Source organism: Oryzias latipes, chromosome 7, assembly GCF_053564925.1.
Source record: "Oryzias latipes strain Hd-rR chromosome 7, Olatipes_Hd-rR_3.1".
NCBI classification, from domain to species: domain Eukaryota; kingdom Metazoa; phylum Chordata; class Actinopteri; order Beloniformes; family Adrianichthyidae; genus Oryzias; species Oryzias latipes.
In genome coordinates this window covers 32,698,496-32,726,399 of record NC_136243.1, presented here as the reverse complement: position 1 = coordinate 32,726,399, position 27,904 = coordinate 32,698,496, and the positions used below count along the sequence as shown (strand labels likewise).

Below are 27,904 nucleotides of genomic sequence, written 5' to 3'. Positions count from 1 at the left end.
AAACAAATAAGGTTAGTCTTCTTGGAGTTAACTAGCAAAAGTCTTCATGGTTTTCATATAAAAATGTGGAGAACATGGCGTTTGTTAAAATAATTGAAACACGGATTTGATTTTGAACAGTTTTACAAAAGTTTACCCTTAAAGTTTACGTACTCCAGCAGACCTGGCAACACGATCCGCTAAAAGTGAGCACGGGGGTTTTCTGCACTTTTTACCGTTGATCGGTTGGAGTTTAACTTTAGGGTAGAGACACAAAACCTGCTGCATCATGGTCTTCAGACATACTTACCGTTTAATGGCGCCTTTGCACCGGCGCCATTTCAAAGAATCCGCGTCTCCGTCATCCGCCGTCTGTCTAGAATCTTAGTATTGTAAGCTGTTCTGAGGTCTCTCTCCATCCCGTCAGATCTCCTGGGGGAGGTGCAGGAGGCCCCGCCTGTCAGTAACATCAGCACGGCGGCCGACCTGCTGAAACAGGGAGCAGGTAAGCTCCTCCCACATCCTCCTATGCCTCCAGCCTGAACGGGTTGCTGACGTTCAGGTTTTGGCGTTCTCCCTCCTCAGCCTGCAACGTCCTCTACCTGAACTCTGTGGAGACAGAGTCCCTGACTGGCCCCCAGGCAATCGCCAAGGCAACAGAGGCCACCCTCGGGCGACAGCCGCGTCCTGCCGCCACCGTGGTCCAGTTCAAGGTGACGTCGCAGGGCATCACGCTGACGGACAGCCAGCGCCGGTACGTTCGCGTTGTCCCGTTCAGGAAGCGCCTCGTTCCTCTGCTCTTCCTCACGTCAGCGTCTGTTTCAGGGTCTTCTTCAGGAGGCACTACCCCGTCAACAGCGTCACCTTCAGCAGCGTCGACCCGAAGGACCACAGGTGAGAAAAGGGGCGTGTCTGAAAGTCTGTCTGCACCTGTGGCTGCGAGCTCGTGCATGAAGGTGACCCGCATGCGCCGCTCCGGCCTGCGCATGTCTTACTCCGGTTCCTGTCTGTCTGTGTCTGTAGGTGGACTAACCCCGACAACACCACGGTTAGGTAAGTGCTGCCTGATTTCTGTTGTGATGAATGCGCCCGTGCATGATGGAGGCTTGGCGAGCATCTTTCCAGCGCAGCAGATGGCGAATCCCCGCCGGGCGCAGAGTCCGCCGCCGCTTACGTCCTGCTCCTGTTCTGCAGGGTCTTTGGGTTTGTCGCCAAGAAGCCCGGCAGCCTGGCGGAGAACGTCTGCCACCTTTTCGCCGAGTTGGACCCCGAGCAGCCCGCCTGCGCCATCGTCAACTTCATCAACAAGGTCATGCTGGCGCAGCGCCGATAGAGGCCAAAAGAGAGTTCTGTCGGGGTCCAGACGAAGCGGTTCAGGGGGATCTTAAGAGTCTGAGGTGTCATGAAGCAAGTCGATCCACTAAAGCTGTGCTCAGAAGGTCACAGCTGGATCCTTCCTGGTGCTGAATGCAGCAAACCGGGTTTATTCAGAAGCTAAAGTCAGAATTTAGCAGGTGGAGCAGAAATGCGGAGTCAAAAAACACAGGAAGCAAAAAATAGTTCCACTTGTTTTCCTTAAGTATCAAACATTTATCAGGAACTAAAATGCAATTTTAAGCTTAATTTTCTTTATTTATGTCCTCCATCATAAAAAAAAATCCCACAAGAACATGTTAAGAACACCAAAAACAGGATTTTTACCGGCGTGGGTCTTTAAAGGATAATGTTTTGTCATTTCGCCCTAAATATGATACCTGTTTTTAATTCGGCCACTTTTAAGAAATGCTCAAAGTTCAAAGGTCGGGTGAAGATGGCGGTTCGATTTGTTCTCACACATACAAACAACTAGAACGGAGAAGTTCCCCACAGCAACTGATTGGTTAAAAACAAAAAAAAAACGTGACAAAAGAAAATGAGTAGAGAGCAAACCCAGTTGTCAGCTGGTGATGCGAGGTTTCCATGGTGACCAGAGTCAGAGTTGCTTCATGGCTCAGACCCTCAGAGACGATCCACCGTGACCAAACCCACAGAGATGTATGCTCAGCTGCTCCACAGCGGCACCTATGGGTCAGCGGACGGCCGACAATCTTTCGTGTTCCACATTACGGAGAGACTGGCGGAGCTCTGCATGTCTGCAACGTGTACGAGTGGGGGTGGGGGTGTAAACGTGTTGAATTTAAGGACGTGTTCGCTTTAAAGTCAAATGAGGAAGACGAACCAAACCAGACGAGTTGTGAAACCTTTGATGATTCAGCGCTTTACACGACCAAACACACGACAGACGTACGTAACCAAAGATGAAGCACTCTCCTATTAATAAGCTTTTTATTCAGTTATATTTTTGTACTTATTGCTTCGTATATTTTTATGATACTTTTCTGGTAGGAAAAAAAAAACCACACAACTTTGTATTCCAGCAATAATATATTGTGTATGTTCTTCTCTTTGATCCTCATGTAGTAATAATATATTTTCACATGCAGCTATGGGCCAAAAGAGGAACCGTTTGTTCATTTGAAAAAGGAAACTATGCTGTTTTATATGAACAGAAATAAAGACTTTAAACCCAGACGCTTGATGGATTATTTTAATTTCCAAAAGACAACTTAGTATTTAGAAAGTTTAAGGTTTTTTTCCATTTTAATTACAGCCACTTTTCTTTGATTTTTTTTTTTTAAACAAATGTCTTTATTATGGAATATGCTTGTTTTGCACAGTAACCCTTGTGCTATCCTAGGCACTTTACCATTGGGAGTTGGGTCATCTAGACCCACTAGACAGTGCTCTGAACCTTTTTTCTTCAATGATTTGTGATCTTCACTGGTGTCCATGGATTACATGAAATCTTTCCACCTTTATCCACCTTTGTCATGGTAGGAAGAACACATCAATGTGAGGGTGGGGTCATCTAAGATAGCACAAGGGTAAACATTTTTCCCATAAATCCATTCTTTATTTCCAAAGCTAATATTTGATTTGTAACCCTTGTGCTATCTTAGATGACCCCACCCTCACATTGACGTGTTCTCCCTACCATGACAAAGGTGGATAAAGGTGGAAAGATTTCATGTAATCCATGGACACCAGTGAAGATCACAAATCATTGAAGAAAAAAGGTTCAGAGCACTGTCTAGTGGGTCTAGATGACCCAACTCCCAATGTTAAAGTGCCTAGGATAGCACAAGGGCTAAGAAAGAGGCCGATCTGCATATGTGGTTTTTACATCACAGATTTTTATCTTTTCATCTGTCAACACATGAAACTCTGAGCACATCAGCAGGAAATGAAAGATGATGAAGAAGATCGACAGCATTTAGAAGATAGATGACAAATACAGATTAGTGTCTCTCAGATCCACCTTGGAAAAAAACCTAGTCCAAAACATTTATTTTCAATTATATAGTAGTAACTTGTGCAGAATAAACACCATTTTAAACTGGAGCTGTAAAACAAAATGTATTTAAAAAAACATGTTTTTTTTATTCTCGTTGTTTTTCTTCTCCTTCCTTTTACTTTTATTTTGTAATATTGAGCTGAATTACACATGAAATATAAAAGGCAACACAGAAAATCTGTAAATCATGCTTTTATTTTGAAAAGAAAATATTACCTCCACAAAAGGACAGAATTTCTAAGATGCAGAAATACAATTCTACAGGAGGTTATAAAAAATAGTATTAAGAGGTTTTTCTTGAGAAGGTTTTTGTTGATTTAACAGAAGTTTAGAAACGGACAAGAAAAACCCAACACCCAACACTGATTCATAACTTATTTATTAATTCCCTTTCATACATTTTAAATTATTTCCAAAGCATTTTATCACCTTTGAAAAAACAAAGCTCAATTCCACTGGTAAACTCTCTCAGAGTTAAACTACAGCTTAAAGAAAAGTTGTGGATCCGTGTTTGTGATCCCTCATGTTCTCTGTGGGGGAGTGTCAAATATGATAAAAAAAAAAACTCTTGGTGTAAAATCTGACCAACCTGAAATCTGGGTTTTATGAACTTATCCGCTCAGAAAAATGCATTAATGTGCTGAAGGTGAAAAGTTCAGTTACAAAAGTGCATAAATGCGATCCAGGACTAAAATCCTTCCTTGATACAGGAGTGCTGCAGACAGGGGGCGCTCTTGTGAGCAAGATTTCACCATTGGAGGGATTAGAGGCGGAATCGAACCAACACACACCCCAGACCTTCAAAAGGGAACTGCAGTGACTCCACGTCAGCCCAAAGGGGGGCGCTGGCGCTGGACCCCCGTCTGGTGGTAGGTGGTGTTGGCGCCGCAGTCGATGTAGCGGTACGATTCCAGGCTGTTCTGGGATGTCCTGACCATGTAGGAGGTTTTCACGGTGGTTCTGCAGACGGGAAAACGGGGTCAGATCAACGCTTTTGTCCATAAGCATCTCATTCATTTGGCAGTGTTTATTCTGGGGCGGCTGTGGATGATTGGAAGATTGCAGGTTCGATTCCCGCCTTGTCTAAGTATTCTTGGGCAAGACACTGAACCCCACCTTCCCTCTGGTGGAACGTTGGCGCCAGTGTTCGGCAGCGGAGCCGCCGCCAGTGTGTATACTGATGGCGCAAGTATATGAGTATACAAGTAAACAAATATACAAGTACGCAAGTATATGAGTATACAAGTAAACAGATATACAAGTACGCAAGTATATGAGTATACAAGTAAACAGATATATAAGTACGCAAGTATACGAGTACGCAAGTATATGAGTATACAAGGAAACAAATATACAAGTACGCAAGTAAATGAGTATACAAGTAAACAGATATACAAGTACGCAAGTATACGAGTATGAAGTATATCAGTATATAAGGAAACAAATATACAAGTACGCAAGTATACGAGTATATGCAAGTATATGAGTATACAAGGAAACAAATATGCAAGTACTCAAGTATACGAATATACAAGTAAACAGATATATAAGTACGCAAGTATACGAGTACGCAAGTATATGAGTATACAAGGAAACAAATATACTAGTACGCAAGTATACGAGAATGCAAGTATTTGAGTATACAAGGCAACAAATATACAAGTACGCAAGTATATGAGTATACGAGTATAAAAGTACATAAGAATATGAGTATACAAATACGCAAGTTTATGAGTATACAGATATACAAATATGCAAGCATATGAGTACGCGAGTATACAAGTATATGGGTATACAAGTACGCCAGAATAGGAGGAAACAAGTATACGAGTATACAAGTACGCTAGTATATGAGTATACATGTATACAAATATGCAAGTACGCAAGTAAATCAATAAAAAATTATACGAGTATGCAAGTATACGAGATGCGAGTATACAAGTATATGGGTATACAAGTACGCAAGAATAGTAGTAAACGTGTATACAAGTACGCAAGTATATGAATAAAAAAATATACGAGTATACAATTTTGCAAGTATACGAATATACAAGTACAGGGTATACATGTACAAAAACCAAGATCTCATCAATAATTTGTTTTTTTTCCACAAGAACGTCATAACAATGTGGATCGTTTCGTTCTATTTTACATTTCTTTGTGTTTCTGTTCTGGTTCTGCTTTGTATTTTACTCCAAATCTCTGCAACCTTTTAACATTCATTTGTATTTCATACATTACTTAGCTGTAGACGGATGAAAGGACTTTCCATAACAGTTTTACCCTAAAAGTTGATCAAATAAACTAAATCCGTCAAATGTCCTCTGGGGCTTTCTTCCTAACAGGCCTTTGAGGATTTTGGAGACAAACAGATAAGAACACTCGTGTGTGTGTGTGTGTGTGTGTGTGCGTGCATGGGGCATTTGTGTGTTGAAAAGTGGATCAGAGTGTGTGTAATGGATACACCACAGAAGAAGGGACTCACTGCATGAAGATGACGATGTTGTGGACCTTGATGGGCATGGTGCAGAAGGCGCTGAAAGGAAGCAGAACAGGTTTGAACTTCTTCTCTGCTGGATATAGTTTGGGACATTTTGTTCTGGAGAAGGATTAAAGTGAACTCACTAAACGTACGGAGCGCTGCTGCCAATCTCCACGCTGACGGTGAAGTTCAGCTGCAGACGTCAATTCAGAGTTAAAAGCAAAAGTTTCTGCGGCAGATTTTGAAACTGCGTAAAAACAGGCTCGTGTGTCTGGGTTCGACCCGGTTCCTCTGCCAGGTTCTGCTCAGGCTGCTCTGAGCTGCAGGCGCTTCTCCTCACCTGACTCTGGCTGAGCGGCAGAACCGTGGTGGAGTTGTCCAGCTGCCGGGTCCCGATCACCGTTTTCATGTACAGAACCTGGCAGCTCACGCTCTGGACCAGCACCGAGAAGAAGTTGGGGTTGCTGAAGTTCAGCGTGCTCTATGGGAGAAACGGGAGGAGGGTCCTTTAGACTGTCCCAGAAGGAGACGACGTTCTCCATCACACTTTTCTCAACCCCAAAGAATCAGCAGAGAACATCTCAAATGTCATCTGCAGCCATGGCAACAGTGAAAAATTGATTGATTTCAAGAAAACTTGAACCATTTTTGGATCAAATTTCTTTAAATTGAGGAGATTTTTTGTTGCTTTCATAACTTTTATCATCGTATAAATAAAATATTTTTTACAGAACCGTATTGCAAAAAATAATTTAAGTGGCATTCTCCGCCTCCTTGTTGCCATGACAACCACACAAAGTTCTGCTCAGAGGACTTTCAAAGTGATGAGAAATCAATGATTTTGTATCGTGTTATTATGTCATAATGAGAATCTTCCCATGATGCCGTGTTCCGTCTGCGCGGCACAACCATACGATTACACGCCCGCTCCTTCTGACTCTAGGTTCTAGCAAATTTAAAGGTTTTCTTGTGGCGCCGAGACAAAAAGGGGAGGGGGAAAAAAACTCCATTTGGCTAAAAATAAAAACAAAGTTGAATCTCCGCTCAATCCTTGTGATTCAAAGTGAAACTTGCCGAAGGCTAAAAACATTTTAACGCATTTTCTCTGTTGACTTTGGCTCCGGATGGTCCGAGTTCACATCCCCGTTATCCTGGCTTAAGCCAAAACACCACCGCGCGGCGGCCTAAATGCCAATTTTTCAGCAAACTCGGCAGGCGGCTGCGTCGTGTCACTTGTAATCCAGCGGCCGGTTATAGATTCAGCTGCGATCGGATAATTTTTGGACATGGGTCAGCCATCACCCGGGTATATTTGGAGGTAGCGCCGTGGCGGTCCGGTGGCAGGAATGATCTCTCCGGCTGTTTGACACGTTTTCTGAAAAAGATCGTATTTTGACGAAGAAAAGAAGGCGGGCGGGCCACAAGCCCCCTGCTCCAAGCTCCAAGCAATGGGAACGGGAAGGTGGGCGGAGTTACTCCAAGGGTCCCGCCCACAACTTGGAGGTGAATTTCTTCTTTGCCGCTCTGCAGAAAATGTTCGTTATATTTTGGCCCCAAAACATCATCATCATCATTAAAAGACCACTGCTTTGAAAATAGATCAAACGATGATGGGGCGCGACACTGCCCTGAAAAATGCTAAAGGAGGCGTGGCTATAGATAATTACTGGAGCTGCAGAGGTCAGTCATCCGTCATCTCATGTTTTGCGACTTCGCCGACTTAGTAACTCAGAGAAAAGGTTTATTTTGTTTGCCGTCTGCGAGGATGAAGCTCACCGTCATGTTCATCAGGACCTTCTTGCTCAAGTGATCAAAGCGCACGGTGACGGATCGCAGCCCCGCGTCCTCCACGACCACGGATCGAGGGAAGAGGAAAAAGGCCACGAGTGAAGACACCAGGAGGCAGAGCAGAACCGAGAGGCCCACATACAGTTTCCTGAGGAGACAGCAGCAGCTGGGATTCAGACCAAACATCAAACCAACTCAGAATTTTCTAAAAACCACAGATCCGCAACTCCAGCATGAAGAATTGGCAGTGAGGTTGAACAGCAGATGTCCAAATATCGAGCCCTGGGGCGCGCCGCATGACGTGGAGACCGTCTCTGTTATGATCAATAACTTCTGCCTTCAAGATAAGATCGGACCCATCTAAACGGACTTCCTAGCCCCGCCCACTTTTCCAGCCTGTCAAGGATTTCAAGGTCCACGGCGAGGAAGGCTGCACTCTGATCCAGCAGCCCTGAGAGCCTCGCTGTAGTTGTTTATTTAAGACGACTGAAATCCAAGTCTGTTCATGTTTTCAAAAGTTGGTCAGATGACAATTATTTTCAAAACAAGGTGATGATCAATTATCCTGTAGTGGTTCAACTGTTTTTTAATTTTTAAATAATCATAAAACTGCCCTGCAAACCTTAAAAGATAACGCTGTTTCGTCCATCATTTTGATCAGATAAAGTTTCCTAAATTATCTGAAACCATAGCAACAGATGAAAGTATCTGATGATTTATGTCATGTAAGTATTTTAAAATGAGATGCTATGAAATGCAATATTTCAGGTTTTTTAACAATATTTCGTCCTGACACAAAGACAGTAATAAGAGGAGGTGATGTTTTGGTCATTTTCTTTCAGGCCTGCAGGTTGATGCACAGAAAAACTCAGTTTTTAGCTATTTAGTACATTTTTCATTATCAAAATGTTACTTTTCTCTCCACATTTGGGTTGTAAAAAAAAACAAACAATAAAAACGTTTGACCCTTTAAGCCCCAAACCAGTAAGTCAAAACCCGGTCTCCTGAGCAGGTCAGAGGTCACCGCTGAGCGGTGGGGCACTCAGAAGCCTGACAGTTTCAAAATAAAAGCTTCTTTAGATGTTTTACCTTGTTGGTTGGAAGTTTGACCGTGTGGAGGCAAATACAAAAATGTGTGTGTGGGGGGGGGGGCTATGATCATTAGGAGCTGAAGTTTGGATTTCTGGATACTCACGTCCTCTGAGGCTGCAGCCGTTGGTCACTGTACGGAATCAGAGCCACCAGCTCGTTCACTTGTTCTGTCAGGAGACAAACACAAACGGTCCCTGTTAAATAAGTTTGGTTTCGTGATGCGTTCAAAGCCTCAAACTCTTATTTTGTAGTGCCTTCAAAGATAAATACTCTCGATTTATGCGTATAAAACCTCAAACTTTTGTTCTCTGATGCATCCAAAGAGTCAAAATCTCGATTATTGATGCGTTCAAAGTCTCAAACTCTTATATTGTGGTGCGTTCAAAGATTCAAACTCTTGATTTATGCGTTCGAAACATCAAACTTTAGTTGTTTTTTTTTTATGCATTCAAAGATTCAAACGCTCAATTATTGATGCGTCCAATTAAGCCTTAAACTCTCAATATGTGATGCATTCAAAGCCTTAACTGTTGATATGTGATGCCGTCAAAAGATTAAAACTCTCGATTTAAACATTGGTCTTGTGGTGCGTTCAAAGCCCCAATTTCTTAACTAAAAAAATAAATACAAATTCTTAACTTGTGATGCGTCCAAAGCCAAAACGAAACCTGATCTTTTGTGGTGCGTTCAAAGATTCATCCTCTCGATTATTGATGCGTTCAAAGCCTCAGCTGTTGATTTTTGATTCCGTCAAAAGATTAAAACTCTCGATTTTTGGTGCGATCAGCGCCTGAAACATAGGTCTTGTGGTGCGTTCAAAGCCTCAATTTCTTAACTTGTGATGAGTTCAAAGCCACAAACATTTCTCTTGTGGTGCGTTCAAAGCCCCATCCTCGCACTTCGCGTCTCCACTCACCTGAGGGGATCCGGCCGGTGCCCTGACAGGTCGGGCACGTGATGCTGTCTCTGCCGGTGAACTCCACGTAGGGGAACTGGGCGATGTCCTCGCGCCTGACGAGTCCGTCCAGAGACTCGTCGTCCGAGTCTCCGTCGCCCACCTCGCGCCTGGAAACGGACGAAGGGACAACGCTGCTGCCTCTGCGGGACCAGAGCGTCCCCATGGCGGCCTACGGCGGAGCGGGTCCCGGGGGCTACCACCGGCTCACAGGTGGACGGGTGGGAGACATGCAGCCGCCGGAAACGAGCGAAGACTGTTGTTGGGAGACCTTTGGAGAAATTCTGTCAACTGAGATTCGGAAACATAAAAGTTTGAAGACGTTTGTTTGACGGCAAAATCGTTTTGTGAAAGTTTGTAAACACAGACATTAAAATACGAGAAATTTACTCACCTCAACGGACAGAATGTTCGATAGTCAGTTTTCACCGTGAAATCTCCTCTGTCATCACAACAAACAGGTTTGTGTCTGCATTGTGCTGCGTTCAGAGGCCAACCCACAATAAATAAATAATAGCGTTCATAGGTCAACCCACAGGAACTGCTGGTGCGTTCAGGGTGCTTTAGGAATTCTGGCTTTACACTGCGCTGTGGCAGCATCTGGCTTAGTGGCTTTGCTCCCAATTTGGCAACCCGGAATGCAGCAACTCAGTATGACGTCAGAAAACGTAGAAAAGACATGATTAATTATTATTTTACATTTTTGTAGAAGATTAAAGCGGACAATTATGAAGTAAAAGAAAGAAAGTAAATTTAATATCTATCTTTTAAATGTCTAAACATAATAAAAATATTTAAAAAGGGAGTTCTTATTTTGATATTTTTTGTTAAATTAAAATACTATATATATATTTTATAGTTTTGTTTTGGTATTTATTTATTTCATCTTTTTGCTAGCTTTAAAATTTATTTTCTGAGCTTTGATCGTTTTATACATTAAAAATGTTGGTTTTGCTCTGAAATAATGTTTTCAAAAAACTATTTCTATATATATATATATATATATATATATATATATATATATATATATATATATATATATATATATATATATATATATATATATATATCCCAGTTTAGCAAAAGAATATATTTGTTTTTCAAAGCAGCAAACAATAAAGACACAAAACAAACAGAATTAAATCAAAAGAAGCACATTTATGTGTCCACATTATTGGAAAAATATTTTCAGCTTTAAAGTGCGAGAAAAAACACATTTATTTTTATTAAAATTTCTTCGAACAAATTGATCAGATTTAGAGCTTTGGAATACTTGAGTTAAATGATTTGCCTTTTTTAAAATCATTTATCTTTCATTCTTGCAGGTCTTTGAAGCGTTTTTTTGGGAAAAACATGAAACAGGAAGAGGAAAAATGATTGCATCCGCTCCGTCTTTTTAGCTCCGCTGTGCTGCAAGCTTCCTCTTCAGCTCCTCGTTCTCTCTCTGAAGTATTTTATTCTGAAAAACCAGCAATTCAGAAACAGAAACAACATTTGGATCTTGAATCTGAGGAGAGATTTTTCAAGTATCCACCTTGTGCCTGAGGGCCTCCACGATCAGATCCCGCCCTCCTCTGACGGATTCCTCTTTTTTAGACGCTCTGAAGACGTCTCCGATGGCGGACACCAGGACGTGGGCCTGGAAAGAAGCGCCTGAAAATCTCACTGGAGTCCAATTCCAGCATTTTTAGTCTCATCATCCGGCTGCCTCATTGAGTCACAAGTTTCCAGATTGCGGTTATTCTGCAGCAGATTACTCACATAGGCCTTGCTCTGAAACAGGTAGCAGTGGTAGATGTCCGAAGCAGGATGTTTGGCCACAAAGCCGAAGACTTTGGGCAAAGATGGAAGAACCGCGCAGAAGGAGACGGTGGACAGAGGACACTGGTACAGCAGAAACTGAGGAGAGCAAAGAGGAGGCGGTTCAAAGATGATCGTTAGAGATTATAATCCACAGCAAATGAAAACAAACCTTTGTTTTGTGCTCCAAAATGTCAATCCCACCCAAAGACAGGAAGATGAGGACTTTAGTGTTCTTCGTCACCTTCTCGGATGAATACTTATCTGGGGTCTTCAAAAAAAAAAAAAAACAAAGTGTGATTTGTCAGCCAGAGTTGGGGAAATGTTCCCAAAACTATTTATTCAAGAATAAATATCTTTCCTTTTCTTTGGTGTAAGTTAAGAAATAAAAACAAGAATCTTAATGGGCAGGAAAAGAAACATCACTAAAAGGTATTTCTATACATTCATTCAGTGAGGCAAAATGGTAGCCACAAATTCTGAAAGATTTTCGATTTAAGAAGATGAATTTGGGCTGTAAGACTGTAAAACCGTAACTGTGAGACACAGAATTAAATAAAAAAAGAATCAGTATTATTTTTAAATTATTTTTTAAATAAATATTTAGCTCCTAAAAAAGTAAGAATTCTGTCCCTCACAGGCCTTCTTCAAGAAGTTCTTCTATCCTCCACTGGTTACCTGTATTAATGGCACATGTCCAACCCCTTCAATAGTGACCATGCGACCTCTAGATCCGCCATGGTCTAGAGTCTAGACCAAAGAGCAGTCAAAGGACAGTAGGGACAACGTCTGACCAAGACAGGGATGAACCAATCTCCTATAAGTAAGCAGGTTGGACAGAAAAAGATCTCCCCTGGTGGAACAAAAGATCTGGGGAACGGTGAGGAAACGCCCCCAGAACTACATGGAAGAGGGCTGGAACCACTGTAACAGAGGTTACTATGGTAACACACAATGTCAAAAAAGGTCCCTCTGCTTATGTCCAGACTCGTCTAAAGTTCTCCAGAGTCCGGATGATCCAGAGAAGGATTGGGAGATGGTCATGTGGTCAGATCATGAGACCATAGCGGAACTCGGCGTGATTGTAGGAGGAAAAATGCTGAGCTGCACCCCAAGTTCATCATATCCATTGTCAGGCACGGGGGAGGAAACATTATGGTTTGGAGCTGCTTTTCTGCTAAAGACTGATCCGTATAAAGGAAAGGATGAATGGAGCCTTGGATGGTGATATTTAGGTCAAAAACCTTCCATCAGCGAGAAAAAAACAAAACAAATCATAGTTGGACCTTAAAGCATAATAATAATCTCAAAAATATCGCCATGGCAACCAAGGAGGGGCTACATAAAAAAAAAAAACATTTGAAGGTTTTCTAGAGCGTAGCCAGTCTCTGGACCTCGAACCAATAGAGAGGTCGTGGAGAGAGTTGAAAGTCCGTGTTGTCCGGTAGCACCTCCCAACAATCACTGCTCTTGAGAAGATCTGCATGGAAGAATGGGCCAAAATAGCTGCTATAGTGAAAACCTGATGAAGACCTACAAAAGACCTTTGACCAACCAGAAGCTTTTGTTTTGGACCAAATATCTATTTTCTGCACTATTTCACAGATACATTCTGTAAAATTCAATAAAGTGATTTCCTGGATCCTTGTTTTACTTTCTGTCTCTCACAGTTGAAGTGTTTCTATGATGAACGTCAGTGGAAAAACTGACAGCATCAGATATTGACAAATACTTTTTTTGCCTCACTTTGTATGTGCGTGCATTACACATTGACTAAATCACTAAGAAATAGAAACAAATGTAAAAAACAATAAAATGATCTAAAAGGTACAGGTGACAAAGAAAACAGAGACTTTTGAACAAAGGACCAAAAATAGAATACTGATAAAACAGTAATATGGCATAAAACAGAGGCGAAGCACAGCTGACCGAGGTAAACAAAACACTGGTTGGCATTTACATTCATATTTCTTCGGGTTTTTTTTCTTAAAAAGATTTGTGTCTGCTTGAAAACTGTGTTCCCTTTAAATCATGAAAAAACTCAAAATGACCAAAGACTCAAATCTATCAGAGAAATGAAGGCTGAGGGACATGAAAGCTGTTCTAGTGGGAATAAAGCAGTTTATTAGAAAAAGAACAGAATATTTTCAATCAAAGTTTGTAATCAAATCAACACAAAATCCATGAAAGTCCCAATGAAAACCACAAATGTGTTGTGATCTCCAAATGGAACCGCAGAGGAGGTATCGGGATCCTGACCTTCAGACTATAAACCGCCTCCTCCAGGATCTGAAGTCCGTCCGAACGAACCACCTCCACCCGGCCCAAAAACTAAAGTCATGACCCAAAAGAAATGATGTTTTAAGGAAAAACCTTCTCAAGAGAATCCAATCTTAGATTAAAATCTCTCAAATAATCCAGTTACCTTCACGGGGAATGTGATCTCAACGTCATCTTCCATGGGCTCGTCCATCTTGGTCACCAAACCAAACTCACACCTTCGAGTTTTTGCTCTTTCTTTAAAGCTGGTCAAAACAAAGACGTGTTCTACCTTCGATCAACCAAACCGGAGTGGATTTTGTGCTGCAGCAGGACTTCTGTGGTTAATCAGTGACAGAGTCCCGTCTTCCTTATTGCTCTTCCTCAGGGATCCGGGCCACCAGGAAGTTTGATCCCAGGAGCACCAGAGCTGGATCAGACGGTTCAACCAGGCGGTTTCTGGTCTTTACTGATGGTCAAACTAAGACAGCTTCACCAGCCAATCAGAAGAAAGATACAAATGAAGAGGAATATAGTCCAAAGAAAAGCTTTTTACATTCGGGGTTGTTCATGATGGAAAGCTGGCGCCTCATGAAGTCACCAAGATCTGAAATCCAACGTGAAGCAGAAGGAAACGTCTGGCTATTTCCAGTTCCACCAATATCAGGAGGTTTGTGGAGGATGCTCAAAGTCAAACTTCATTTATTTGTTGAGCGCCTTTCATTTCGACCAAAACCACAAAGCGCTTTACGTAAACGGAAAGAAAATAGTCATTAAAATACGAAAATGAGTTAAAACAGAAAACACAAAATTGGCACCCCTCCCTCACCAGATTCCTCCCTCCACCCACACAGTTCCCTCAATATAACCCTGAACAAAAAAGAACTGCAGCTGAAAGGAAAAGTCTGTCGGTAACGGTCCTAATGCAAGTAAAAACTTTTTTAAGTAGGGAAAATAGATAATCAAATAAATGAGTAAAATAATTACTAAAGTCATGTTAAAGCTAAATTAAAAAGGTGGGTCTTCTTAACCCTTGTGTTATCCTAGGCACTTTAAGATTGGGAGTTGGGTCATCTAGACCCACTAGACAGTGCGCTGAACCTTTTTTCTTCAGTGATTTGTGATCTTCACTGGTGTCCATGGATTACATGAAATCCTCTTTACCTTTATCCACCTTTGTCATGGTAGGGAGAACACGTCATTGGAAGGGTGGGGTCATACAGGATAGCACAAGGGTTACAACCCTCTACTGTCTCCCTGAGGTTCTCCAGCAGGCTGTTCCACATGTGAGGACCATAATTGCAGAACAAAGCCTCACAATAACTTTTGGTCCTCACCTTAGGAACAACTAAGAGGCCCGTGCCAGAGGACCGCAGGGTCCGTGAGGGCTCGTATCTTAAAAAGCAGATCGGTTAATTAAGAAGGCCAAAGACCGTTTAAACAAATCAAAAACCGTTGAGAGAACTGAAGCGATGGGCCTGATCTCCAATGAGACGACCTACCTAGAGAGACGGGGTACCAGGTCAACAATCTCCTCACTGTTGGTCAAAAATAAGGAGCTGATGGTGGATTTTACCAGAAAGCCAGGGACCACCAGCCTCTGATGGAGACAGTAGACCGTTTCCAAGTACTCAGGTGTTTATGTCACCTGTAATCTATACTTACTGCTCTTATAATTGGACCCTGTTGTGCAATCATGTCACTACATATTGTATTTATGTATACAAATGGGAGAAAAACTAGAATTTGAATCTTTTCCAGAGCAACACGTGAGACGCGGCGGCTAGAAAACGGAGCTTCTGTAAACGATCTTCTGTGTTCTTTGCGTTTGCTGGGATGTTTCCCACATTCTTCTCAAGAATGGCACAGACACACGAACCTGCATGTCAACTGTATTTATTCTTTACAGTAAGCGCCACGTCATCAACGCACGACCACATACACCCTTAAATAGGCGAGTCGCCTCAGAGTGAAGGAGGGAGAGGCTCCGTCTTCTCCATGACAGAGCAGAAGCAGGCTTTTGGTCTCAGAAAGACCCTCCGTCTTCAGTGTGAGATGAGCAGATCTTTGGGGAAGTTTCCAGAAGTGCACAGAGGACATTTATGTGAAAGAAGACAACCAGGAGGACACGGATGAGACAGAGCCTCGTTCTCCCCACTTTCTCCTTTCATCCACCGGCTCCAGGAGAGGACCGGTGGGGACAGTTGCGGACGAGGCTCAGTTCCATCTGTTTGCATCGAGGTTGCCGCGGCGACGGCACTGGAGTCTACGAGTCGTTGACAGACATGCTGTCCATGGCGTTGGGCAGGTTCTGCTCTCCTCCCCCCTGCTGCTTCTTCTTTTTCCCCCCTTCCTGCTGCTTCTTCGTCTTCTTGGCCGTCTCCTGATCGATGGGGGCGGGTTTAACAAACTTGATGATCTCTGTCAAACCTGACGGCGGGAACAACAGACGGACAATCAAAGAAAAACAGGAACCCGTCTTTGTTTTACTGATATAATGGTCTAAGAGAAGAACACACAAACATCTGAAAAACCTTTGAGAACATTCAAGAACATCTGAGAACATCTGGGAAAAGTGGAGTTTCAGTTTTAAAGGGCCCATATCATCCAAAATCAACATTTTGAGCCTTTAAGTGTATTACGATTTTCATTCCTCATGAAAAACAACCCTAAAGTGGAATTTTGAGGGTAATATATCATCATATTGTTGACTATAAAAGGCCTAAGAATAACATGATATAGGCCTTTTAATTAAAATGGAAAGAACCACACTTTACAAATACAATAAAATCCACTAAAAATATTCTAATATAAAAGTGAAAACAATATTTTCCTGTTTAAAAAGTAAAAGATGAAAGTTTTTATCTCCTGATTAAATAAAAATCAGCTGAATCCACACAAAACTGAGTTTCACTATGCTAATATGTTAGCATAAACAGAACACTTCACTCGCAAAACGCAGGACTGCTTGTGGTTCCTAGAATTAGTAAAAGTACGGTTGGAGGTAGAGCGTTTAGCCACCAAGCCCCTGTCTTATGGAATAAACTCCCAGCTCATGTGAGAGAGGCCGACACAGTTTCTACATTCAAAGTTAGACTGAAAACATTCCTCTGTGGACAGGATTATTGTCAGACTAGTTAATATTCAGAGATTATTTAACTTAATGTTCACATGTTTAAATTAAACTTAATAACAATAACTATTTGTTTTAAAAGGCTGCTAGAAGTTGAAGCTGGGGTAACTATGGTGCACTGGGGTTCTGTCCTCTTTTCTCTTCTACTTCTACCCTTCCTCTCCTCTATTCTTGATCATCATTTATCATTTAGTTCTCCATGCCTCTGTTTGGTGCAGTGCGATTCATGTATTGTCCCTCTTTCCCTCTCCCCTCCTGGGGAGTGGGAGTGCTTCCAGGTTCCAGTTGGCTCATCCGTGCTCCAGTTCCTGACCGTTTACCTCGCCTTTGCTCCTGCTTCTACACCTGGCTCGTCTGCTGGACTTTATATATGTAGTTGTAGATTTAGATAAGTTCATTCTTCTCTTAGAGTTCTGGTAAATCGCCTGTCCGTCCTGGGGGAGGATCCCTCCTTCATGTGGGCACCCCTGAGGTTTCTTCGTTTTTTCCGGAATCCGATTTTTTTAGGAGTTTTTCCTTACCGCGAAGGGGGGTCTAAGGGCAGGGATGCCAGTATAGCTTAGTCAGTTTGTTAGTTCATTTTAATATTTTCCTATTGAATTCTATGTATTCATGATCCTTTTGAGTTCACGTTTACCTTTTTCAATTACCGATACGAAAGCCCATTGAGACGACTGTTGTTGTGAATTTGGGCTACACAAATACAATTGAATTGAATTAAATACATGCTAACGACTAAAGTAAAAAAATCTTTAAGAAATAAATTAGAGAAGCTGAAGAATGCAAAATTAGAATCTAAAATGAAATGGATTTAATAATAAAATCCTTAAGCAGTTTCTAAACAACAAAAAACTGAAGGAGAAAAAGAAGGTAATATGCGATTTCACTGAAACAACGATGCATAAAATCAAAATACTCCAAATCCTTAACGTCTCTGCAGAAGAACGTTTGCTGTTTGAGCTCAGTTTTATCTGAACAGAAGCCAACTTAGAGACTAAGAGTGATCTGATTCAGGTTCAAAGAGGATTTTTACTGAGAGAATTTTTCTACTGAGAAATAATTGTGTAATTCTGTGTTTTTAAAAGTGTTGAGCTGCGGATTTTGAAGGGAACTAAACAGTTTCTCTATCAGACTGAGATCTTAGTGAGGTTCGAATCTCTCACAGGATGGCAGAAGCGCCTGGAGTTAAAGCTGAACTACTTCCTGTTTCTGTGGGCTTTTATACTGAAATGGAGACAACCACGACAGGAAACCCATGAGGGATGCAGCTGATGTGGTTAAACAGACCATAAACTCCTATTTCTGCGGAGTTTCAGGACATTTTTCAGTTTTTAGACTCCAAGAAACTCAAACAATTCTCTCTGGGTACTTTTTTCTGTTTTGTAAAGTTTCTGTTTGCATTGGATTTACATTTATGAATTTATTTCTCTTGAGCGCTTCCTTCTCGAGTCTTTGGACTAAAACGAACCGGAACGTCTGGAAATCTCCCGTCATACCTGGAGGCATGAAGTCCCTGAGTTTCTCTGGAACCACAATGCCTTCCTCCGTCTGGTAGTTCTCCAGGATGGCACACATCACGCGCGTGGTCGCGCACATGGTCGCGTTCAGCATGTGCACAAACTCCGTCTGCCAATCAGAAGGAGGGAGAGACGTCAAAGCTCGTATCCTGCAGGAGAGCGGCGCCACTTTCCGAAAATGCCTCATTGGGCAGCAAAATGAACGCGCTTTATTATATGAGACAAATATGCTTAATAAATGAACAAAAGAAAATCATTGGAGGATTAAAGTTAACCTCAGAACTGAAGCTGGTGGTGTGTGCAAAGGTCAGAGGTCACAGCCGCAAAACAGGTCGTCAATAATTTGGATTTTTACGTTTTCAGCTTCAAGACTTTCCGACTGTTTTTACATGGTTGCTACGGAAACGTTAAGCTATAGATGAAGAAAGCAAGTCCGTGTACCTTTTCTTACCCATCAACCCCCTCTCACCTTGTCCATCATCTTCTTGGTCTGTCCGTAGCGGATGCGGAGGCGTCTGGCCTGGTAGTCGGTGCAGTTTGAGCAGGAGACCAGCTCCCGGAAGGCGCCGGAGCCGGGAAACCAGGCCTCCAGGTCCAGTTTCTTACTGGCTGCATGATTTAGAGCGCCTGAGATGGCGACGAAGAAGATCAGTCATGATGGTCATTAATACAAATACCAGAGAATAAAAAACAAAAACTTTCTGCTTTTTAAGATTCTTAAAAATTCTCACCTCTAAATACAAAAAAGATTATAGGGGTTAATACTAACATGTCGGTCAAACAGGCCTCCAGTTAAATCTGTTATCTTCATTTTAACAGTCACTTCTCTCATAGATGCGAGTCGCATTTGTGAGAATGTGGCAGCAGTAAATCCTCAACTCCCAACAAATCCCAGATCTGTTCTTACCCATAACCATCAGGTGGATTAGATCCGTTTTTACTGAGAGCATTAGGGCAGATTTCCTGATTCCTGGAAAAACTCCTGGTTATTTGCTGCAGAGCTACAAGAATGGAAAACACGAAGCTTCGCACCTTTCAATTTCATTTATCTGCCGGGTTATCTTAGCTCGTTCTCTATAGATATCCGTTAATAATGGAGTTCCACAGGGTTCTGTCCTCAGACCAGCTCAGTTCACATGTGACCCTGAAAGGTGCTGAAAATTCCAGTCATACTTGGAGAAACCCTAGACCAGTGTTTTTACGGCACACTTTAACCTAAAAAAAAATCCCGCGTCACACCAGCATCCAAAAATTAAAAAAAAAGGAGAAACTCATAGTCTGTATTGATCTACAGCCCCTCCGCAATCTCACGTGCATTTTTGAGATAATTGTGGTAGAAAAAGCTGCAAACTGCAGCTGTTTTTTCTAAAAGATGCAATAAAAGTTAAAGATTATTATTTCATCTTTAACTTTATTTATTATTATTATATCAAGTTAGAAGATTTAAAAACAGTTTGATGTGTGTTTGTTGGTTTTTAAGACGTTTAACAACAGATCTCCTTGTGTGCTGTCACTCTCACAACCCAATGCATCATGGGAGATGTAATGCATAAAACGGCCGGAGATCGCTTTTCGGAGCTTCATTGTTTTGTTCACTTGTTCCACGGTCTGATACCGGATTCTGTGGGAAGCTACACCACTAAAGACGAGCTAAAGCTGGTATTTTTGTTGGAACTGAGCGACTTTATGAGCAGAATCAGAACAAGGAAGTGAAGAGTTAAACCACTTCTGATTGGTCAGACTGATGACGAGATTAAGCCTCCAAGAATGATTGGTGGAGACAGTTAAAGGGGCGGGACTTTTACAAAATACAGCCGAAGGTGCAGCTGAATCGCGGTACCGTCATTCTTATCAAAATGTCTTTAATAAAATAAAATAAACGCAAAGAAAAAGTATTTTACAATCTTTCATATTCCTAACTCCTCAGTGTTTTATCAGGGCCTGTTTGGATGAACACAGAGCTGAAATCATGGAGATGGGAAATGTTTTTGATCAGTTAATGAGGGCAATTCTCCGCGGCACAAAAACACTGCCCTAGAGGATCCAGAGGTTCTCTCAGCTGCTTTAGAACCTCATCTTTATTTTAAAAAAAAAAGATAGTTCTGGATTGACAGATTTTAATTGACGTTTGTACTGTTTCTGTATTTTGAATCCAAACTTCCATTTGTTTTTGGGCTGAAACTATTTCTTGTTATATAATCACTAATGTTGACAGACAAGCATTTGTCAACAGAATTCCATAGTTGATGGAAAATCTTTATTTAAGACCAACAACAGTAATCTGGAGATAAACAAACAAGCAATGTTTGTTTAGTTACATTATTGCTGGCATACTACTTAAAACATATGAAACTCAAAAGGTACTTTTACTTATGTACCTTTTTGTAAACATTGAGCAACTTTTCAGAATAATACATTTCACTTTCACTCAAGTAGAGTGATGATAATAAAGCAGGACTTTTACTTAGTTACATTGGTTTGTCCAGTCATTTTTAAACCTTTAGTGCTTTTTATTCATGAAAAAACAATAAAACTTTATTGTTCCACAGTGGAACAGGGCTCATATGTTTTTTATTTCAGCAAACGTCAAAGTTTTACCTGAGTATCTTTGTCACTGGTTACTTTTTATTTGTACTCGAGTAGTGATCTGGATCAAACCTTTTACTTTTACTCGAGTACCATGTCTGGGTTCCCTTGGCCCTGCTTTAGGACTCACCGGAGACGATGTTGACGATCCGATAGGGAATCCCCAGCGTCTGGTAGAACTCCTCTGCCGTCCCGATCATCTCGTCAAACATCTCCCAGGACTTTCCGTCGTGGGGGGAGGCGTACACAAACTGCTCGATCTAGCGGGAGACCAGGACAAGCTCAGTCTGAACCGCTGTGGCGTTCCGTTCTCACACCGCCAAAGGCCCTGACCTCTCACCTTCTCAAACTGATGCACCCTGAAGATCCCGCGGGTGTCCCGGCCGTGAGAGCCCACTTCCTGCCTGAAGCAGGTGGAGAAGCCGGCGTAGCGGATCGGCAAGTCTTCGGGTTTTAGCCACTCCTCCCTCAGGAAGGCCGCGATCGGCTGCTCTGAGGTGGCGATGAGGTATTTCTCATCCAGGGAGCTGTCGTCTGAGCGCTCGCTGCCCTTACCGATGACCTGAGGGGAGTGGCGGCGGTTTATCTAAAGAAGCTGAACTGTTCTAAACAGGTGATGCTTTCAAGTCACATCTGAATCTTTTCAAGCAGGAAGTTGTGAGTTTTCGACCGATTTAGTTCAATCATCAGATATAAACAAAGCTGTTTAATTCAGTTTTTGCTCATTTTAATCGTTTCAAAGCTGGCAGATGAAGCAGGTCTGACGTGAAATGTCTGACATATGCTTTTATGAGCCTTCATCACGGTGCTGCTCTAATGCTTTTTGCTCTTTCTGGAAGCCTCCCCCGCCTTCTAGGCAGAGTCATTGGTTTTTTTTTGTTGCTGGTTGTGGTTCTCGCAGTGTTAGTGAAACGTGAACATCTGAAAGGTGAGGCTGACTTCTTAAAAACCCGTCTGAGATCAACTCTCCTGTCAGGTCCAACCAGAAGTTGGATCCAGGCAGGATCTGGTCAACGAGGCCTCAACAAATCAAAAAGTTTCAGTTCTTCCTTTGCGTAGAAAATATATTGTGCAAACCAGCGGCTTACGATCTTTTTCAAGCCTCGGACTGGTGGAGAAAATCCAGTAGTTCTCTGAAATAAAACTTGCTTTACAATCAGTTTGTAAATTAAACAGGAAACAACGTAAGTGGTGTTTTTTTTTCCCCTCTGCGGCCGGTTCCAACTGTCCCACGGACCGGTATGAGGAGAACAGAAGCTCAAAAAGACGCAGCAGAAGGCTATAATAAGCTGTTTGCAACCTTTTTCCGACAAACCTCTGTTTAAATCACATAGAGATGGATGAAACTAACAGAGAACACATTAATGGATTAGTGGTGAAGTATCAATAATATTTTGAGCTGTGGATTAGAAACAAAGAGCTGCTAATAATTCATAAATTTAGTCTATTTTTTAAACTTTTCTTAATTTGTTTTCTCTAACCTAACATTCCTACACTCCACGGTTCTCCTTTGCTGGAACCTCAGCTTTTCTTGCTCTCACTTCCACTATAGAAAAACAGGAAAAAACTCTTCATAGTTTTGTTCTTCATGTCTGTGTGGATTTTTTTCTTTGTATTTATTACTTTTCTTTTCTTTTTATTAATCATTTATTATTATTTATTATTCTGGAATGGATCTTTTTTGCTTAACAAACCTGCGTTTTTCTTGATAAAGTTTAATTTAAAAAATGTCTAACTAAACAAAATGGAGCGTTTATGGATAAATAAAAGTGATGAGAAGCCGAAATCTGGATTTAAAAAGAGACTTTCTGACCTTTTCAGATTTAAACGTTTTCGTACTAACTCTTCAGTCTTACAAAGGAAAACCAAAAGGAGCGCTGGAGGCTCACAGACCTTGTAGAGTTCTTCATCAAACTGGCTGAGCTGAGCCACCTCCTGCATGACCTCCTTCCTCATGAAGAAGGGCGTGTACAGCATGGTGTACTTCTTGCTGTGGAGGATCCTCAGGGCGTAGTTGATGAGCGCCTGCTCCAGGAACACCAGGGGGCCCTGCGGACCACACGGCAGAAGAACCAGAGCCTGAGTCCTGCTACCTTCATGGTGGCGGGAGTTCAGACGCATCGGGAGAACTCGCCTTCAGGAAGTAGCCTCTGCTCCCGGCCACCACGGCGCCCCGCTCGCCATCGTAGCCGTCAATCATGACCACCAGGTCCACGTGGGAGTACTTCTTCTGGGCGCTGCAGTCGCCCCAGGTCCGCTCCACCTTGTTGTCCGCATCCTGACAGGAAAAAGAAGGAATTCTCCTCAAAACCCCCATTCCTGGCTCTTTGTCATTGGTTTCAGTCTGATAAATAAGGGCGTTTTCTTGGATTGTAAAATGAAGGACCGTGGAATAAGTTCTGAGTTCCGCCTGGGCGTCGAGCTCCATCTGCAGCGTCCACGGATTCATTATGGCAAAAATAACTGAGCTGAGAATCTGGACATTCTAAAAAGCGGCGGGCCCTCGGCTGTGAGCAGGACTCCTCCTGGACCGCTCCTCATCACCAGTTCTGATCCGTTACGGACAGAATTTCTTTGCACGGCTGAATTTAGTAAAAATCAGAAGACCTGGTTCCTGTAGTTACAGGAGGTATTGAGTGAGCGAACACCGGCAGGTCCGACACCTTCCTTCCCGGTGGGAGAAAAGGCAGAGAGCGCCCCTCCAAGATAGAGGAACAAGTTTTAAACATGACCTCACTTTGTAAGTGGAAGACGTATCAAATCTGTTCCCAGGTGGATCTTCAGCTTAAAAACTAAATCCAGGTGTTTTCGACAAACTCTTCTGCTGTAGAACAAAGCAAACTGCCCTCATGGCTGAAAACCTTTGAGCATTTAAGTCTTCCGTCCAGCATTGAGGGAAAGATTTGGATGTTCAGACGGATCAGAGGAGCGTCTGTGGCTCACTTTAAAGAAGCTAAATCTCAAGACTACCAGCCTGAAGCCGCCTGGTTGAAGCAGAACTGAGCTTCAGGTTGGTGGCTTGGCCATTTAAGTTTGAAAAAAGCTAATTTTAAGACATGTTTCCATCACATTTGTGAACTTCTTAGGACTCTGCAGGAACCTGACAGAGCATTTCTTCAGAGTGGAACTCAATTACATAAATGCTGATAGCGGTCAGAGGCGCGATGCTCCCAGGAGACCAATCAGAGAAACTCGTAACGGATCCACACAGTCAGCTCCAACGTGATGGAACGAAGAAGAGCTGCTGAAGGAACTTCAGACCCTCCCGACACTCACCTCGTCGTTGCTGATGGGCACCGACGGGTGCAGCAGATTCCCGATCTCCCTCAGGTACTCGAAGCGCTCCGCCTCCAGCCTCAGCCGCTCCTTGTCGCTTTTCTCCACGGCTTCGTCCACCAGCAAACGCACCTTCTTGATTTGCGTAACAGTGAGAGCCTGAAGCAAAAAAAATAAAGAAATAAAAAAAAATCTCAAGTAGTTAAAAACAGAATCAGTTACAGGGTCCAACGTGAGAAGATTCTGTCGTCTGACCGATAAGGTTTCAGCTGTTAGAGACTCCAGGTTCTGAGCTTCCTCTGGGACGGACTCGTCGTCTCCCACCGGTTCCTTTCTCTGCAATCAAGACAAACGGGTCTGAACCAAAGGTCAGCCGGGTTACTGAACACATTGTAGCCACTGGAAATCTTAATGGTGACAGCGGCGTAGGAGTGTGTAGAACAGAAGCTCAGTTTGGACATTTTGATCTCCAAACTCTAAATAAAAGCAATGAAACAGAATCAGAACCAGAATCCTTTATTGTCGTTGTACATATTTATACAATGAAATTGTAGCAGCCTTGGAGCGGCAAAAAATACTTTAAATAATCAAAATATGTACAACAAATAAATACAATTATGACAAGAAAATCCCAGCAGCCTGTTGTTTTTTTCTTTTCATTGTTTTTCTTGTGACACAATTTCAAAAGAAAATCCAATCGTTAAATTCTGATCAAAAATGTCGTCAACAAGTTACTACATACTTAGAAACCCAGGCCAATAGAAATCATGTTCTTGTGGCATTTTTCTGACGATAAATACATATTTATAGTAAATCAAGCATTTCTGAGTTTTTCTTTATTCAAATCTTTGTGAATCAGGAACAGACGCAAGAATGCAGTTTGTAAATGAACTTATTTGTGACATCGAAAATATGAATTTCTAACCAACTGCGGCTGCTCTGCAGAAACAAAGTCCTAGAAAACGACTGATTCTTTTTAAATGTGGGCTGAAAAAGTGCAATAATCATAATTAAAAGACCACTGGGAAAAATGAAAATCAATCAGAAGATGAGCGCAGTGGGTTATTTGTTATTTTAAGAGTATTTGTGGTGTTATTTTAGTATCTACTGTTTTTTTTAATAGAGCTGTGGTAAATGAATTTCCCTGTAGTGGGGTCAATAAAGTTTTATTCTATTCAAATCTGGATTATTAATCGCTCATTACACCTTATACCTCTTGCCAAACCAGGTTTTTGTATGTCGGCTTTTGTCACATGAATCTGATCCCACTGATCTCCAGGATGACGGAGCGCTGCATCCACCCGCTTGTTTTTAAAGCGAAGGACAAAGAACGTAACTCGGATTCCCACTTTCTGAGGAGCAGAAAAGATCTCCAGCCTTTTTGTTGTTGTTGCTTTCTTACAGGAGTAAAGCTTTATTGAAAGAGGGCGTGTTGTCCCTGCTGTGGATGTGCTGAGCGAGTACCTTCATCTTCTCCCCGATGCTCTTGCTGCACAGGTTCTTGGCTTTGTTCAGGTTGTCGGCGGTGAAACGGCCTGTCGGGGGAAGACGGGCGTCAGTCAGAGCATCCAACATAAACCTTCCTGCATCACTCTTCAGCATCTGAACTGCATTTATTTAGCAGATGATTTTACTAATTTTATGCAAAAGATTTTTACATTTAAGTGTAAAGCAAACTCAGGAAAAGATCACTTTTATTCTGTTTCTTTAAATCCCCACCACTGTGTGAGCTTCAAGTGAGGAAAAAATACGCCAGAATTTGTAGGATGTCCGCATTGATGACCTGTAAAGTTCATCTACTGTTTGTTAACTCCAAACCCTCACATGACTCCAACTGAGGGATGTAAACAAACCAAACCTGTCCACTTGGATGATAAGAGCACGCGGCGCCTCTATGGAGTGACGCTGCAGGTGCAGGTTACCCTGATTGACAGTATTGCATCAGACTGCAGAGAGACCAGTCAGCACTGATGAGCTAGTAAGGTAACGTGTCGTTTACACGCCGTTTTAAATTAGTTAACCTTCCTTTTCTATTTAAAATGTTAATGAAATATTATTATAAATAAAGTTTGAAATCTGTGTGAAGCAGTTCTTTCACTTGGATTTGTTTAGTGGGGCTAGCTTAGCTAGCGTTAGCTAGCGCTCGTTCCACTGGTCGTCCTGAGAAATGCTTCGATTTAAATTAAAACTTACTCTAAATGACTGCTTAGCCTGACATTGGAGCGTATGTTTGTAAATAAAGTCCGTTTCTATCCCTGAGCGGGACGCTCATCCCTGAAGCTAGTTTAGCATTAGCATTGCTAGCTGCTACCGTTAGCCTCTCCGGGTGAAACCGTAAAAAGGCGCTCACATTTCCTCCATTCAGTGTCCACCGCCACCAGCTTGTCCACCAGCGTCACGTCCTTGAACCTCTTCCTCTGGGTCTCACGAACAAGTTCGGGATCGCCGCCTTTGTCCGTCCGGAACAGGTCCAAGTCGAGCACCATGTTTCCACGCTGCGTGTCAGGGAGAGACTGAATGAAGCCGGACCGGCAACGCCACTCTGCAGGTTGCCAGGTTTTTTTCGCTCCGGAAACAAATCCGGAATTTCTTTCACTTTCACTAGCTGACGAGTCACTTTTTATTTTTATTTGAGGACGAACAAAAGAGCTGAGAAGAAGGTTTGTGTTCTCGATAAATTTTCACACATTCTGCTTTTGATCGTTAGATTATAGCATAGAAAGAGGGAGTATGATGATGTGGGCGGAAAACTAGAAAAGTGTTTTCTTTTACATTTAATAATCATTTTTAGCCGTCTTGGTTTTTGTTTAACACTTTGGTCTCAGGCAATCATACTACAAAAAAGGGTTACTTAAAATATTATAAATGGGAAGTTTTTCAACCATAATTAAAACTATTTATTTTAAAAATCAATTCCAATGTGTGATACGCATTTTAACAATACGTAAACGTATTTTCCATTTGGAATTTTAATATGCAATTTGAAAATTCATTTTGAAGTAAAACATTTACTATCAAAATCAAATTCAGACTGATATTTTATTAAATGATAAGTTTAAAAGCAAAATCCATCCCCCTGATGAGACTGACAGATTGCAGTCTCAATTTGAATTTTGGTGCAGAAAGTGTCAGGATTTGTGAATGACAACGCCTTACGCTGGGGGGCGCTGTTGTGCAATTTCTGTTGATTTACTCATGGAAAAAATCTTGGTGTGATTGAAAAAATAATGCAGGATTATCTGAAGAATATTTTATTTTTCCTAATTCAGTGATGGGTTCGAAGAATTTCTAATTCCAGTAAATATTCATGACTTTTTTATTAAAAAATACTGATTTTTCCTTGATATGTTTTTTTCTTTTGAATTTCATTAACATTGGTTTGAACTGCAGTTTTCACTCTTAGAAGAAAAAAATAATTTTAAATCCCGTAGTGCTCGAGTCAAATCTTGGTTACTTTACAAACTTTTTTTTCTTAAACAAAAGTGTTTAACCAGCAGACAGAGCAAATCTGAATATTTTTTTATTTTTTGTAGTCATTTTCTCATTAAAAACTATTTTAAGGAACTAAACATTTAAACAGGCTTCAGCTTCATAATGTATTTGTTGAAGTTCCTTTTTATTGTTTTGTCAGCCAGACAAAAAA

General features: G+C 41.8%; 4 protein-coding genes and 1 long non-coding RNA gene across 12 annotated transcripts in view; 2 read left to right on the top strand and 3 right to left on the bottom strand.

Annotated features, from left to right (window-relative positions):
• tns2a (tensin 2a) overlaps positions 1-2,548 on the top strand; it is a 55,094-nt gene extending 52,546 nt beyond the window's left edge. For 5 of the 6 annotated variants that reach the window (XM_023956350.2, XM_023956349.2, XM_078949603.1 and 2 more), the window contains 5 exons: positions 407-484; positions 565-733; positions 805-873; positions 1,003-1,032; positions 1,174-2,548. In XM_023956350.2, coding sequence (XP_023812118.1) covers positions 407-484; positions 565-733; positions 805-873; positions 1,003-1,032; positions 1,174-1,312 — 485 coding nt within the window. In that variant the 3' untranslated portion in view covers positions 1,313-2,548. The remainder of the gene's footprint in view (positions 1-406; positions 485-564; positions 734-804; positions 874-1,002; positions 1,033-1,173) is intronic. The other variant, XM_023956351.2, reaches the window with a different exon arrangement.
• Positions 2,549-3,734: 1,186 nt separating this feature from the next.
• Positions 3,735-10,332, bottom strand: tmem106c (transmembrane protein 106C). Of its 3 annotated transcripts, none has more exons than XM_011476755.3 (8): positions 10,085-10,332; positions 9,652-9,961; positions 8,839-8,902; positions 7,632-7,791; positions 6,196-6,336; positions 5,999-6,048; positions 5,859-5,909; positions 3,735-4,333 (listed from the first exon to the last, which is right to left on the bottom strand). In XM_011476755.3, exons 2-8 carry the CDS (start codon positions 9,854-9,856, stop codon positions 4,201-4,203), a joined length of 804 nt encoding a protein of 267 aa, XP_011475057.1. In that variant the 5' UTR covers positions 9,857-9,961; positions 10,085-10,332; the 3' UTR covers positions 3,735-4,200. The 3 variants fall into 3 exon arrangements, with proteins under 3 accessions (XP_011475057.1, XP_011475059.1, XP_004070330.1); XM_011476757.4 differs by having other exon boundaries at positions 9,652-9,974; positions 10,085-10,289; XM_004070282.5 differs by having other exon boundaries at positions 9,652-9,981; positions 10,085-10,243.
• Positions 10,013-12,061, top strand: LOC144993841 (uncharacterized). The gene is made up of 2 exons (XR_013657102.1): positions 10,013-10,151; positions 11,016-12,061. It is a non-coding gene; the product is annotated as an uncharacterized LOC144993841 (long non-coding RNA).
• On the bottom strand, positions 10,891-14,099 carry LOC101169696 (PTB domain-containing engulfment adapter protein 1). The gene is made up of 6 exons (XM_004070283.5): positions 13,916-14,099; positions 13,750-13,821; positions 11,663-11,761; positions 11,452-11,589; positions 11,225-11,329; positions 10,891-11,149 (listed from the first exon to the last, which is right to left on the bottom strand). The coding sequence occupies exons 1-6, from the start codon at positions 13,961-13,963 to the stop codon at positions 11,087-11,089; spliced, it is 525 nt and encodes a 174-aa protein (XP_004070331.1). The 5' UTR covers positions 13,964-14,099; the 3' UTR covers positions 10,891-11,086.
• Positions 14,100-15,629: 1,530 nt separating this feature from the next.
• sars1 (seryl-tRNA synthetase 1) lies at positions 15,630-27,554 on the bottom strand. The gene is made up of 11 exons (XM_004070284.4): positions 26,612-27,554; positions 25,726-25,796; positions 24,517-24,597; positions 24,262-24,420; positions 23,120-23,263; positions 22,879-23,034; positions 21,326-21,547; positions 21,116-21,245; positions 18,869-19,026; positions 18,379-18,508; positions 15,630-16,179 (listed from the first exon to the last, which is right to left on the bottom strand). Exons 1-11 carry the CDS (start codon positions 26,745-26,747, stop codon positions 16,016-16,018), a joined length of 1,551 nt encoding a protein of 516 aa, XP_004070332.1. The 5' UTR covers positions 26,748-27,554; the 3' UTR covers positions 15,630-16,015.
• Positions 27,555-27,904: the final 350 nt, after the last annotated feature.